At 37.4% G+C, this 15432-nt stretch overlaps 3 protein-coding genes across 3 annotated transcripts in view; 1 reads left to right on the top strand and 2 right to left on the bottom strand.

The window, feature by feature from the left end:
• The window catches only part of MED12L (mediator complex subunit 12L), a 317527-nt gene that overhangs the window by 222642 nt on the left and 79453 nt on the right, over window positions 1–15432 (top strand). The window lies entirely within an intron of this gene.
• On the bottom strand, window positions 1514–2524 carry P2RY13 (purinergic receptor P2Y13). Its single transcript, XM_059921856.1, has one exon. It carries the CDS (start codon window positions 2513–2515, stop codon window positions 1514–1516), a length of 1002 nt encoding a protein of 333 aa, XP_059777839.1. The 5' UTR covers window positions 2516–2524.
• P2RY12 (purinergic receptor P2Y12) lies at window positions 9720–10739 on the bottom strand. The gene has a single exon (XM_059921854.1). It carries the CDS (start codon window positions 10737–10739, stop codon window positions 9720–9722), a length of 1020 nt encoding a protein of 339 aa, XP_059777837.1.

Below are 15432 nucleotides of genomic sequence, written 5' to 3'. Positions count from 1 at the left end.
CGTGGGTCAGCAGTTCTATCTATATATGTACCAAGAATGGCATAACGATGACATATTCTTTTTAAAACATTTGTAATTTATCCTCTGTGGGAAGTATTGTGGGAGATCCTAAGAAAACATGACATATTTTCTGTCTTCAAAATATGTTGTCTTTCTTAAAAAATCCTAACCATCTTTGGGGGATGCAGTCAAGAATACAGCAAGCTAGGGACTTCCCTGGTGGCTGTGGATAAGAATCTGCCTGCCAATGCAGGGGACACGGGTTCGAGCCCTGGTCTGGGAAGATCCCACATGCTGCGGAGCAACTAAGCCCATGCGCCGCAACTACTGAGCCTGCGCTCTAGAGCCCGCGGGCTACAACTACTGAGCCCGCGTGCCACAACTACTGAAGCCCGCGAGCCACAACTACTGAAGCCCGTGTGCCACAACTACTGAAGCCCGCGTGCCTAGAGCCCCGTGCTCCGCAACAAGAGACGCCACCGCAGTGAGAAGCCCCCACGCCACAACGAAGAGTAGCCTCCGCTCGCCGCAACTAGAGAAAGCCCGCTCGCAGCAACGAAGACCCAACGCAGCCAAAGATAAATAAATAAATCTATTAAAAAACAACTTCTAAAAAAAAAAAGAATACAGCAAGCTAGTAAAAGGAACTCAGCATTGAGAGCCCTAACACATACCCAAACAGTGGGAGAGGTAATTATTTTCAACCAGAGACATGAGGAAGGAGCATGGAGGTGCTGGCCCAGGAAGGCTTTGCTGAGTAGGTGGAATATTCAACCACCGTTAGAGTATTTGCTGGGCAGAGGGGGGATTCCAAAGAATAAGAATACAGTGTTCTTGCCCTTGAATTTGTACACACTCAGGATGTAAGCGAAGTATTACAGTACAATGTTTTATGTGGCTTAATAATGCTGCTTGTGCCTCCTATGGTGTAGCTGCATACTGGGAAAGAGGCTGTAACTGTAAGGAGAAGCGCCTTCATCAGGTATCTGGGCTTTCTGACCTATTCCCCAGACGCTTTACATCTAGCATCCCTTTCAACCTCTAGCCTAAGTTTTCACCAAAGGACTCGCAAGGTGGGTTTTTGGGGTTTTTTTCTTTTTAAATCAGCAGGTGGGATACAAAAGCAGTAGTGTTGTTTGAATTGCCTGTGCAGAAGAATGTGAGGAGGTGTTTTAGAGTGGAGGAATATGTTTTTTATAATTAGAAAATATGTATTTTTAGGAATATACATTTCCCCACGATAAATCTTTTCCAAAGTGTAAGTGAACGCTCTTGAGAAGGTGACTTCTAGTGGCTGTTTGCTTCCTGTTGCATTCTCTTACGGATACTTCATTCAGCTTATGAATAGATCTACGTGGAATTAAAATTTATATAATCCTTTCTGTACACGAGGATAGTAAAATGTAAGAAAGCATTTGCTCGAAGCCATCTTTTCTTTCACTGCTTACATTTGATTTTCAAGTGAATTGTCTTTTGAAGTCTTGTCAGTCAATCGTTAACCGTGATAAAGTTATCAGCTTAGGGTTATATTGTCTGACTGACTCATATGATTTTCCTGGGTGGATGCTGCAGTCTTTCTCCCTTTCATACATGGTAGCCTCTCTGTGAATTTTTTACATAAGAATATATATATTAAGGGATCCATGCAAATGTTAGTTGCTGCCAAAAAAAGGGTTGATTCTTTAGCTAGAAACAGTTGATTTTGCAATCGACAGTCAGTCTTACTGTTGATTTGACTGTGAGTATATGGGACTCTGGCGAAATGAAATGGAGCAAAACACACAAAGAAGACAGCCACGACAACAAATACTTTACCTTCTAGCCTTTTGCTGTTTTTGCTGCCCTTACTCTTGGACTTCCTATAAGAATTGTATACCTTTTTTGCAATCACCATATAGAATAGAAGCATTAGGACAAAAACAGTCCAGAAAATGAACTGGGAAATGTAATTCACCACTTCATGCCATTTCAGCCCAAGAGGACCCTTTAAGGAGGCACACTTTTTCACAGATGACGGTGTTGCTTCCTTGTTGCTTAAGATCATATTTGGCAGGGAGAGGAAGAACAAAAAGAGCCAGATGAGGGTTGAGACCACTTTTGCAAAAGCAGGTTTTTGTACAAAAAATTTTCCAAAAGGTCTGATGATCTTGAGGAACCTGTCAAAGGCTATGAGCCCCAGCAGTGTGACGCCCACATACATGGTCTCATAAAAGACGACGGCAGAGAAACGACACACAAAGGCTCTGAGCTGCCAGGGTCCGAGGCGTGCGTCTGAGAGGATTTTAAACGGAAGCATGAGCGTCATTATCAAGTCGGCCACCAAAGTATTTTTGAGGTAAACAATGAAGGTGGAGGAGCTGGGGATGTGAATGAACACCCACAGGGCCAAAGTGTTCAGCAGGATGCCCATGAAGAAAACGACAGTGTAGATGGCTGGGAACACCAGGTGTGCTGCCTGCATGTCCCTGGGGCACCTCTCAGACCCGTTGAAGCCCTTCATCACTGTGTCGTTCATGGTTTCCAGTGTCAGCTGTTACAAATAAACATGCACACACAGTAAAACAAGAAGCATTTCATGATTTCAAAACACTACTTGTTAAAAGCAGACTTTAGGTTTGCAGCATATTAGCACCTTACATATATTCATCACATTTAATAGATCATTTGAGAAGTCACATGTTGTTTCTGGCCAGAATTTTTAAAGCACATAGTACATTTTTGGTACTTTTAACAGTACCGTTACTTTCACACCCTTATGAAATCCAAGTAACCGCTTCTACCCCATTCACAAGTTCGACTTTTGGCATGGCAGTAAAACAAAGCTGGCTAAGAGGTAAAGTTATTCATGTCAGATTGCTGTACATTATGTAATTTCCTAGGCTCATAATCTAAGGTTTGTAGAATGTTAACCTTAAAGCATTTTTTTTCCCCTTGAACATATTCCATCATTTATAAGCAAGCCACTCATAATAACAGTTGAAATTCACCTTTGTTTGGGAGGATACTCAGCTCAGTGTCTTCCGATCGAGGCAGTCATTAGTTCAGCCCATGAAGGGCATGTGAAGCAAATGTCGTTCTGCTTTTTTATACCCAGTTTCCTTCCTCATTTTCACGTGTGCAGTGTGATCCATTAGAACCTCTTCATATGCAAACCTTTGGGGGATTTTCTAATAAGGAAGTTCTTTCATTTTAAACTTGTGTACTGTTAATCTACTCTGGTTTGAGTAAGTCAGTTTAGTTGCAGTTGTTTTTATATTTCCTCATACAATAACTTTCCTGCAGTTTATCTTCTTTACATGTTCAATGGAATTTTTAGTGCCTTTTGTATATAATAATAGGGAGAAATGTAAAGAAAATAGCCCCAAATTGTAGGAGAATAAGAGTTGACTCTAAAATCAGACAGCGTCATCATCTGCATCCTTGTAGCCTGCTTTTTTCAGAAATGTGTGTTCATTAGGTATGACCTGGTTATTTCTGTAGACATGTATCTTAGTCTTTTGGTCTTTCAATCTCTGAGAGATAAAAGGATGTATTGTCTAAGAGTTAAGGGCTATAAGACCCAAGTTTTGGGGGGTTAGAATTCCAGATTCACCAATTACTGGGTAGTAGATAATAGACAAATGATTTAGTAGCTCTGTGCCTCATTTTCCGCATCTGTATAATGGGTTTAATAATAGTACATACCTCAGTGTTGAGAGGCTGAGATGAGTGCCTAGAATAGTGCTGACTATATATGAAGCATGAAAAAAATGTTAGCCACTCACTGCTCTGGTGAGCGAATTGCAGATTTAAATGGAGATATACTATTTCACTTATTAGAAAGCCATTTTTGGAAGTCTCTTCTGTATTTGTGATTGTATGCAAAGTGCTGAAAACTTCAGGAATTTCATCAGTCAACCTTGGGTCAAGTTCCACAAAATTTTTGGAAGTATGTAATTGCTGCTTTTGTATAGAGAAAGCTGTTGTCTGTGAAGAAATGTTTGCTCGCCAGATAGATAAAGGGAAAGAGGAAATCAGAAGATCCTATGAGGGAATGTGGAGTTCTCCATGGTGAGTTTCACTTCATATTTCTTGCTATGAGTTTTACCACAGAATTGGACCAGACTGTCGCGTTGGCTTGATCGAGCATTTTGGGTGACTTAGCTTGGAATTCTGAGAATAAAATTACATATCCCACCGGGCATTTTTATGAGGGAATAGGATGCCTGATAATTTTGGTTGGAACTACCCAGTGTGGTGGCACAGCCTGAAAAATTGGTGTTTGATTCAAATAAATTGATTCTTGGAAAATACAGATCCTGGATTTTATTAATGTAACGCAACATAATTTAAACATATATCCTTTTATTTGCTTCAGTAGAGAATAAAAGCAAACTTAAAAAAATTTAAGTAGAGGGATTAGACCTATGTCAATTAAGTATAAATTTCCTGTTGGATCCAAATCCATTATTTAGATGCAGGTTTGGAATAGTTTCAATTTAAACAAGGGAAATGCTGTACAAGATAGTTTCATAATATGAAAACTGGAAATCAATTTTTGGTTGAATTTCAAAATGCTGAAATGTGGGAAACCTAAGAGGAGGAACTGATTTACGGTGGCATTTCTAGAGTTACAGAAGTATCTTCTCTTAAATATAGTAGGTTTCAAAATGTTTGACTGTAGTAAGTATCCAACAAATCACTCACTCCTCCTTTCTGTCCATGTGCTTCAAACGTATTAGCCAACAGTCTCTTAGTTCACAGTGGTGCTGGTGCCCCCTGAGGGAGGGTCCTTCACCCTTGATGCCATATCTTAGAGGCTGTGATGGGATAGGAGCACTGCCTCAGGAGCCAGAGGGCCTGGGTTCATTTCCTTATTCCACCTTTACTTGTGACTTTGGTCAAGTTACTTATGCTCTCTATGAAACCAGTGCCCCCCTCTTAACAATGAAAATAAGTAATAGTATTGGCTTTATAGGGTTGTTAAGGGGATAAAATGAGTGAACGTTTGCCAGGTGCTTTGAATAATGTCCGTCAAATGGTACATGTTAATAAGTTTCTTGTTAAATGAAATTAAAAGAAAAATGGAATACTGTGTGCACCTGTGGGGATAGGGCACAAAAGACAGGAGTGAATCACAGAAGATAACGGATGAAGGGTCCTAGAAATTATTCCGATTTGGCAAGCTCCTAAACTAAACATTTAAAATCCTATCAAGCTCAAAGGGAATTTAGTCAAAACCAATTAAATCACACTAGCTATACTTTCTAAGTGATTATCTGGTCTTATTGAATTCTTACAGCAGCCTCAGAGATCCGTCCCATTTTACAGATGAGAAAATGGAAGTGCAGACGTTAAGCAGTTTACCCAAAATCCTGCAACCAAAGCCCACTGTAAACCCTCATGGTCTGGTTTCAGAGCCCCCGCTTGGAACCAGCCTCTCTCTCTCTCCTGTCTGCCAGAAGCCAGAGGCAGGGTGAATGTGGAATTGTTTACCGAATTCTGGAGTTTTTGAGCTGAGTATTATTGATTGATGAGTAAGGAGATGCAATCCACTATAAAGTTTCAGGGACTTGTGAAACTCTTAGTCTCAGAGTGAGGTGCCAGGTTGAAAACATAAATTGGTTCATAGCAGTAGGATCAGGAGAGAATCAAATATGTAAGGAAAAGTCATAGAAATTAGAAGCCTGCCAAATGGGAATAAACTACTTTTTGCATTTGCTGTCTCCTTAGGGATTGTCTTTTGGATCAGAGTCAACAGTATAATGTTCATGTTGATATAACCACTACCATATAAATAATAATTGAAAAGATGAGGAAGTATTTGCTTTCATTTGGAATGAAAGTCAAAGTGGGAACTCCTGTACTCATAGAAGAGCCTTTTACTTCCCATCAAAAGATACCACGGTACTTTCTCAGATTATATGAAAGTGTTTAAAATCCCACAATGAATTAACCCAAGGTGGTAATAATCTAAAATAAATTATGCAGTTTAACATTAACTGTAATGATCTGTGTATAAATAAATTTAATATTAGAGAATCTCTACATATAACTGGAAACAGGCAATAAATTCACACTATTATCTGAAACACATATATTAATATCCAGTTTCATAATTTTATTATAAAGGGAAAACCAGTTTAAAGAATTCAAATATAGACATATATAGTAGAAAGTGAAAGTTAATTCCCTTTACATATACATACCAGTGTGTGTGTAAATATATATATATATATATATATATATATATATATATATATATATGTATTGACATATTAGATCTTTGTTTCATTCCATGTTAGTACATGAAGATTTGCTAACAAGTTTTTTTTAAAAAGGTTACACTATATAAAGGTACCATAGTTTAGTTAAGCTGTTACTGATGGACATTTAGTTTTTCTTTTTTCCCCGTTTTTTTCTCTATTGAAAACATGCTATAGAGCAAATACCTCTCCATGTATTTTTGTATTTTGTTCCAACATATATTTATAGGAAGTTTCCGAGAAGTGGGATTACTGGATCAAAAGCTATACATTGCAATGTTGAATGATATTTTCAAAAAGCTTTCCAGAAAGACTGTACCCATTTATAGTCTCACCAAGTAGGATTATCCAGCACTATTACTAAAAATCTTTTAAATCAATTCTAAACTTACAGGTGAAAAAAGCCATGTCATGTAAATATAAGTTTATTTATTAGTGAGGGTATATATCTTTTCATATCTTCATTGCCTATTTGTATTTCTCCTGGAAATTGATTTTTTTCTTGCCCTTTTCCCATTTTCTAAAAAAAAGTCAGGCTGTTTCTCTTTACTTATCGGCTTGCAAGTATACTTGCATATGTTTAGTTCCCACCAGCATCATTGTAATCCCAGCTCCCACTTTGGGTGTTACCAGATCATCTAGGTCAGCCGCAGGAACCTGTAGGTGTTTTCAGTGCAAAACTGCTGAAACATCGAGATGCATGAAGAGAGGGTTCTTTCTCTACAGAGGGCTTTTCTCCCTGTTTTTAGAGTTCTAGTTCAGGGGTTGTCAATCTTCTAAATAGCCAGTTAGTAAATATTTAGGTTTTGTGACCCTGCAGTCTGTCACAACTACTCGACCCTGTTGTTGTAGCAGAAAACCAGCCATAGATAAAACCTGAGTGAGTGTGGCTTGTGTGCTAATAAAACCTTACGGACACCAAAACTTGAATTTCATACTTTAACGCAACGTAAAGTTTTATCCTTGCTCCTGATTTTTCTCCTGCAAACATTTGAAAATGTAAAAACCATTCTTAAGTCACAGGCTGTACAAAACAGGTGCTGGGCTAGATTTGGCTTGTAGGCTAGAGTTTGTCACACCTGCCTTAGACTGTTTATATAAGAAACCACTGAGAGAAACTTCCAATAACCAGCATCCTTAGGACTTGTTAGCCACTAAGGCTATGGGCAAGACTACATTTTGTTTGTCTCATCTTCTAAACCTGAGTCTACAAAATTTGGCATCTCCCTCTCTCTCTCTCTCTCTTTCTGTCTCTCGAAGTTATTGAGAAATGTGACATGTATTGTGTATATTAAAATTATTAAAGCTAGAGATAGTGACACTTTCTGTGTATAATGAGTGCTCCATAAATACTGATCTCTCAGTCTGTCTTGAATGGGATCAGTTTGATGTTTGATATAGAAGTATCAACAAAGTGTGATTTAGAGTTTAATGTAAATTTTTCATGTTATATATAAAAACATCGATAATTCCAAACATTTTACAATTTTTTTTCCACAAAAGTATTGTAATACCATTAGCTTTTCTGTTTTTTTTTTTTTTTTTTCTTTCTCTTGTGGAAATTGTCATCTCAGTGAATGAGTTTAATCCAAAATGAAAGATTATTCAGGAAATCTCTGCCCATCCTGTAGTCTACCGACACCTCATGTGATCCTGGCACCGTGAGGTGGCCAGCTTTCATCCACTGTCTACCCCTGACTTGACTGGATTGAGGAGTAAATCTGCCCTTCACTTTTCCCATATACAAAGTAAGATGGTCAGATTAGTTGATCCTTAGTTTCTCTTCCAGCTCAAATATCCTGGTATTCTTACAGAATGTGCTTACTCATATGACATTAGAGTGAATTGCATTGGTTTACCTGGCAGAAATGGCTACTGCCTTTGCCCCAGCAGTAGGTCGAATATGCATCTTTTTTGATGCATGCCTCTATGTGCATCTCCACTGACATCCAGTGCTTGCTGGCAGAAGTGCCAGAGAAGGAAATGTGGCCGCTCAAGAATAGATACCATCTAGAGAGTTAAATGAGTTCAACTTCGTACTGAAATTTAACTCAGCAGAATAAAATAGATTATTATTGGTGTTCAGTGAACTTCCTTTTACTACAACTCACCATTTTTATTTCTTCTCACATTATATTTAGATATTGGTTTCTATGCCTTGTATTTGGGAATCACCTCTGAGGAGCCTAAATAATTGAGATAAATCGTGTCCACTTCCAAGTGTGTTACGTATTTTTTAATAATAAAAAATAATATGGCTTGTGGGGAATCAGACTACATTATAAGTTTGACCTGTTTTTTCATTTACATATGAACTAATTGATGTGAGATGTCACCTTCAGAAGAGATTTTGCCCAATAGTGTGTAATAAAAGGGATTGTGTTGGCAGCTATCTTTTCTTAAAGGGGTTTGTTTGATGTAGGCGTATATGAAAGATGAGTCATAGTATCTAGTATCTTTGAAGAAAGAAATTCCCACAAAGTATGTTTTAGACTTTAATGTAAATTTTTTATTATCTACACAAACAGGTAATTCCAGACATTTTCATCACTTTCCTGCTAATAGTTATACTGTTCAACTGCATAATCATATTTAACTTGTTTTTCTCATAAGGGAAATGTTCATTAACCCAAATCGCAGGCAGTTTCTAGAAGCTAGTTAATAATGATAAGTATCGATGATGGTACTGTATTTACTAAAGTTGTCACAATAGTAGCAAACTGGTTTCTCTGGTGCTAAGGATATATTCATAAGTTTTTGGTATTAGAATGTCATAAAGCAACTATTTTAATAACTTTGCTATTTTTGCTCTTTTTCTTGAGAAGGTAGTTGTAAAACCTCTATCTTAATGAAAAAAAAATTTAGTCTCATCAATTACCATTTCAATTAGTTTAAATCCCTTAAGTTTTTGCTTATAATTAAAAGTTAATAGTTACTGTTCTTTGCATGTCCCAGTTACTTATGAGTATCACAATAGGTCAGCATTTGGTTAAGGGACTGGGGTATATATACATATGTAAGTACGTATAAGTATATATACATATATCAGTATGTAAGTATAATATTTGGTCAGAAGATTTTATCAGATTTATCATTCTTAGTTGATTATAATAAGTTGATAATAGCACTGTGATCAGTAATATATTTTAAAAATTACCGTAAATGTTATTATATGGTTACCCATTTTGCCAAAACTCTACACGTCTGACTTCTGTGTAGTTTTGCACGTGGCGTGGTGACTGGATGCAGTTTGTTTTGCTACACAGCTACCTGTTCGGTTACTTTTCTGCATTTTAAGATTGCTTTCAGTGCCAGGCAAATAAACGAAAATTGCTTTTGTCACCTTCTATTAACTTGTTTCAAGAGTTATCGTTACTAACTCAGCTACTTCTTAGTCAGTATTAATATTTTCACATAGTGCTTGCCTGTCTGGAGTTCCAGACACTAATAGACTGAAATATTACCTCAGTTTGTTTACACTGGGGTCTCTTCACTTGGGTCACCACCATCCTGCCCTTTTCTCCTGTTTTTATGGGATGGAGATGACGCAGAATTGGAGCATCTCAGCATACTCATCAAGGAATTTTTGAAGGATTTGCAAAGGAAGAAGTAGATGAATGGATCCAGGCACGCGTTTAAGGAAGTTAACCAGAGAGTGCTCTCTTTGACGTAGAACAGAGTGTTCTCAGCAGAGCAGTCAAAGACATCCCGCGTTTGACTCAGGGTGTAGGGAATTCGGGCAAAGTGGAAAGGAACGAAGCAAATAAAAAATACAGCAATGATAATGAAAACTTTGATGTTTACCTTTTTCTTGGGGACTTTGCCGACGCCCCTTGTTCTCACGTATGACTTGTACAGTTCTTTTGTAATGAGCGTGTAGCATACAATGACAATTAGAAAATTAATCCAGAAAATGACTTGACAGATGTAATTGACTATTTCGTGCCAGACCAGACCAAACTCTGATTTCAGGAATGAGCATTTCTTCACATTCTTGTCACTTGGCCTCCTGTTGGTCAGAATCATGTTAGGCAAGGAGAGTAAGAACATGAACGCCCAGATGATGACAGAGAGAATCTTAGCCCCCAAGAGATTGCTGGGGTTGGATGTTTTAAATGGCCTGGTGGTCTTCTGGTAGCGATCGATCGTTATCAGTCCTAGAAATGAGATACTGATATACATCGTGAAGTAAAATACAACGGAGGTCACTTGGCACACAAAGGCTCTCAGCGGTCCTGTTCCCAGTTTGGCATCGCTGAGGACTTTAAATGGAAAAGTCAGAATCATGAGAAGATCAGAAATGACTGTGTTCTTAAGGAAAATAATAAAGTTGGATTTACTGTGGATTTGAAAGAAAATCCTCATTGCCAGGCTGTTTGTGATGAGTCCAACGAAAAACAGCACGGTATAGAGGAGCGGGAAGAGGACCTGGGTGATTTTGTAATCTCTGGTGCACAGGCTGCCATTCCCAGCCGCAGAGGTGAGGTTGTCCATGGCTTGTGTTTCTTCTTTGCTACCTAGAGGGGGACAGAGGGGATGATTATTTTCAGTCCCAGATATTTGACTTCACTCTCATCTCTGTGGGTAACATTTTTGGACAAAAATTGAGGTGTCTGAGCCTCACTGGGACAGTAAGAACACAGAAAATTAAATCTCAAAATATTTCACGGTGACAAATATTTTATCTGTAGCAAAATAAAATAGCCTGAAGAACATCGTGTGATGGTATGGCTACTTTGTATTTCTTATTTTTTGACTGTTTGCCTCTTATAGGACATTTTTGATCTTAGGCAAAAGGGCACATACATAAAATCTGGAAGAGAAATATTTGAGCTGTGCTTTATTCTTCTGCAACTTCATTTCCACGCCTTCTAACTTTTTTGTTTCTATTCACAGTCACTTTTCCTACACCATCCTTGTTTCTGGGCTTCATTTCCTCTAGTACCTTCAAAGGGTTCTAAGGAGAAATGACTGATAATTGCTGAGTAGAATTTTAAAAGTAAAAAGTGAAAAGAAATTTGTGTAACATCACTTGTGGAAAAATTATTGTTAAATAAATAAAAAGCAGAAAACATTTTTTTTCTTTTATAATTGGAAGGTATTTCTGCTTCTGTATTGCTCAGTCATCCATTCGAAAATCAGCCTCATAGAGACTATTCTTTAGCTCCGAATATTTTAACCCATGTGTATCTCTTTTCCAACTTTGCTCAGTAAATTTTAAGGTTTTACATACGTTTTCTTGAATATCATTCAGTGCAAATTTTTAAATGCTAAAAAAATAAAGAAATAGCTTCTGTATGTAGTCATCAGATGGCATTCCTCAAAACAGCCTGGGCATACTTTCTAGATTTATAGAGTGTATATAATGGTAATTAAAATAAAATACCAAAATCATGTCCTTGTCTGGTTCCGTAGGTTGTTATACCACAACAGGCAGCTATAAAGGAAATTAACACTTGACTTGAATACATTATTTGGCATCTAAGTTTTGAATCTTAAAATGAAATTTGTAAAATTTTAATTCATCAAAAACAAATGGAATTGATTCTATATAAAATATTATTCCTAAGTATAAGACACGGTAATGTTAAAGTACAAATATCTAAATTTAAAAAAAAATGCTTCAATTTAAAAGATTTAAATATAACAAAGGCAGCACTAAGTTCCCCCAAATGTCAGTGGAATTCTTTTTTCCATTCTTTAATTACTGAAAGTAGAACGAGTTAAGATTCATGTCACAATATGGCTTCAATTTTCAATACCTCCTCACCTGTTTAACTTAAAAAAAAAAAAACAAAAAAACCCCTAAATAAACACTAGTATTTGACACAAGATCACTGATTTAACCTTCCTTGCTACTGCTATTTGCCTTTGTTTATGCCCTGATGGTTTTGGAAATTCTACTTTGGGAATGCTCATTTTGCATAGACTGTAACTTATTTAATAAGTATTCTTGGTATTGAGAATTTTGGCTCCCTCTATCTATATTAAATTTCATTTTACACTCAAGGTAAAATAAGTAAGACCATTTGAATTTTATTTCCATGTTCTGTATAAGTTTTTTTTTTTTTTTTTTAGTGAAGAAGTTAATGGTTATCTCTAACATCATTAATGCGGCTTGTATTTTAATTTATATTCCATGTAAGTACCTGCATCGATATTGCTATTAAAGTTTTGCAACTTTAAGAAAACTTGAAAAAATTTACACACACATCGTAGTGCAAATACATATACTTGTCAAATACTTCTAGAGATAAAGTTACCTGGTTACTCTGTTGACTCTGAAGGATTTGAATGTATCCAGTATGTGGTAGTTAATAAAACCTGCAGAGTGGCATCTGGTTATTTTCCTTTTAATGTCTTAGTTTAGCTGTTTACACTCTTTATGATAGACAATCTTCTGAGCTTTCATCAGTAAGGTCTTGAGTGTTCTGGAGAGAAATAGAGGGAGAGAGGAAGAAATTCACAATCAGAAATTACCTTCAGACACCGTGGACTCAAAGCTATGCAGACACTGTGTTTCCGTCTGGCTGCTTTTAGGACTTCTGCTTTTATTTCCTTGGGAAATATGGGGCAGGGTGGGTGAGAAGTCATCTTTTAAAAAGCAATTTAAAATCTTGTGGCTTTTTACTGAAACCTGCCATAGAGTTGATGCTTTTTGAGTTCTTTGGGTTATTTCCCATACAAATGATAAATCCAAGTGGAGATCAAGCCTATCAATGTCTGCTTCCTGGAGAAGGTCACAAACTTGCTTTCTCAGATGTTTATTTACCTGGAAACATATGTGCTCAACATTGGGTGATATATTGCCTTTTAACAAGTAATCACATTTTAACTCGTAATGTGTGCTTGTTAGGGAGGTTAGGTTTCTTGCTCTTTGTTTTTTTCCTGGTTAATAATGTCATTATTTTAAATCTGTGTTTGAGCAACTCTTTGTAGGTGACAGTTTCCTCCCATTGTAAATTTTAAGATTCTAAAATTACATTAAGAAAGAGAAACAGTTGTATCCATTGCCAGGCTTATTACATAGTGTCTTTCATGCTTTTCTTGAGTAGAATTTAAATATAAACAAATTATTATTACTTTTCTTTTGATTTTGCTTTTGTGTTTTGGGGGAAATATATCATTAAATGAAGGGACTGTGGTATCAATATTACCTTTTATGTAAATATTGTGGGCACTCACGCATGTGTACACACTCGTACACTATTTCAAACTGTAGTGTCCTTCTGTTACCAGCAGATCCACTTGGGTAGGTATCTTTGCTGTGAACATATGTTGGGGTTATTTCTTTCTTCTGAGTTTTGAGTGTGTCTGTCTCTGTGTAGGTTAGATAATCTTCAAGGACGGTTTTTAAAGTACAGAACAGCAGCTCAGCGTCACCTGGGGAATCAGGAGAAATGCACTTTCTTGGGCACCAACCTAGCCCCAGTGGATCAGAAACTCAGGAATGCACCCCTCACCTGTAGTTTCATGAGCCTTCCAAGTGATGCTCATACACACTCAAGGTTGAAGACCACTGATTTAAACTACCTGAGAATTTTGTTGGCATTATGGGTTTGAAATCAAGCTATGCATTTGGGTAATTTCAGTTGGAAGTGTCAGTCACGTGATGATCCCTATCTGTTAGTCATCTAGAGGTGTCAGTTTGATGCTATACTTTAAGAAAATTAACTTATTTGTTGGTTTAGAGAGACAGCATACTTTTTGAAAAACCTTTTAATGCTACATACACTTCAGAATAGTAACAGCCAAATTTTGATTTCTTGTATTGTCGTGAATTGACTCATTGTATGATCTCAACTGTTCTGTGAAGTAGATAATCATCTTGTTTCTATTCTCTGGATGATGGAAACTAAGGAGCAGAGCAGCGAAGTTAGAGATCCTATTCAACCCATCCTGTCTGATTCCAGAGCCTGCATCTGTGACCACTGTGTACAAAAATCTTCCCCATCTCACTGTCTCCACAACCCCTCCCTACATGCCCCGCCCCTACATTGAGGCCCAACAGTAAGAGGTCAATGCCATGAATGGAATGGCTACACTCTTAAGAAGATAGGAGTCATGCTTGCCTTCACACCAGATTGTCAACTTTAAAGGACGTTTGTGAAGTGTTTCTAAGACCTTTGGATGAAACAAGGCTTTTGAAAAAAAAAAAAAAAATCATGACTATTTTCAACACAGCAATATGCCATACTAAAGGAACACTAATTCGTGCTACTTTATGGAGAATTTATATTTCCAAATTCCTAAAGGGCTATGACTAGGGATTTGAGGGGTAAATGAAAGGCTCCGGTTCTTGATCTAAATTAACTTTCTCTTTCCTCTGGTTTTAACTCCCAACCACACCTATCTGTAAACCTTCTCTAATAGTACTTACTCAGTGGAGGACGACTGGAAAAGTGAAGTAATTCTATATACCCTAGAATCTTTACATGCAAGTGGTTTAATTGGTTTCTTTATTTAATCGAGTCTGCTTATCTGAAGATATGTATTTGCTTCAAATAGGATTACTGTGAACAGAGAGGGCCATGCCCTGAAATGGTAGGACCCCTGTGGTCCTTGTGAAACCGGGTTGGGACAGGAGGATGGAGAGGTAATTAAGCCACTGGATGAGCTCTTAGGCTGTTTTAGTTCTAACATCTTACGGTTTTGAAATGCAGTCATTCTGACATTAGTGAAGGTTTTGATGGAGCACATGCATTTTAAGGCCGTTCTTATGTCATCTAGCTTGGCTTTACCTGTCAGAGTGTACAAATTCAGATTAGATATAAGTTAAATTCCAAAAGTAAGGAGTCTTGGGCATTGCGGTATTTAGCAAGAAAAGAATACTATCTCTGGTGATCCAGTTATCTGTCATCCTTGTCTTGAGTGTTTTGCTTGAAAGTAGAGGACTAGTATATATCGTCAAACCGCTTGACAGCCATTATGCTCCTAGGATGCTCTGAGTTTGTTGGGTAAAGGCCTCATCTTGGCCACACTGTGGACTATAAGCTATTATTGAACAAAGCTTTCCTTCACAAATCTAAGTAAAGGAGTCTCCGATTTTCTTGAATTAGAAAGAGTTACTCCAGGTCAGGTGGAGTTATACTGAGAAGAAGCTGTTGATTTCCTTGTTCCTTTCACACAGCCTCTCCACAGTGTACACACCCATCTCCCCCCACCAGCCCAAGCCTTATTACTGCTG

This window comes from Balaenoptera ricei, chromosome 4 (assembly GCF_028023285.1).
Source record: "Balaenoptera ricei isolate mBalRic1 chromosome 4, mBalRic1.hap2, whole genome shotgun sequence".
Taxonomy (NCBI): domain Eukaryota; kingdom Metazoa; phylum Chordata; class Mammalia; order Artiodactyla; family Balaenopteridae; genus Balaenoptera; species Balaenoptera ricei.
This window is presented reverse-complemented; position numbering and strand designations above follow the sequence as displayed.

Bases quoted from the DNA above. Each gene is read 5' to 3' on its own strand.
- P2RY12 (XM_059921854.1), bottom strand. From the start codon at position 10,739: ATGGACAACCTCACCTCTGCGGCTGGGAATGGCAGCCTGTGCACCAGA.
- P2RY13 (XM_059921856.1), bottom strand. From the start codon at position 2,515: ATGAACGACACAGTGATGAAGGGCTTCAACGGGTCTGAGAGGTGCCCC.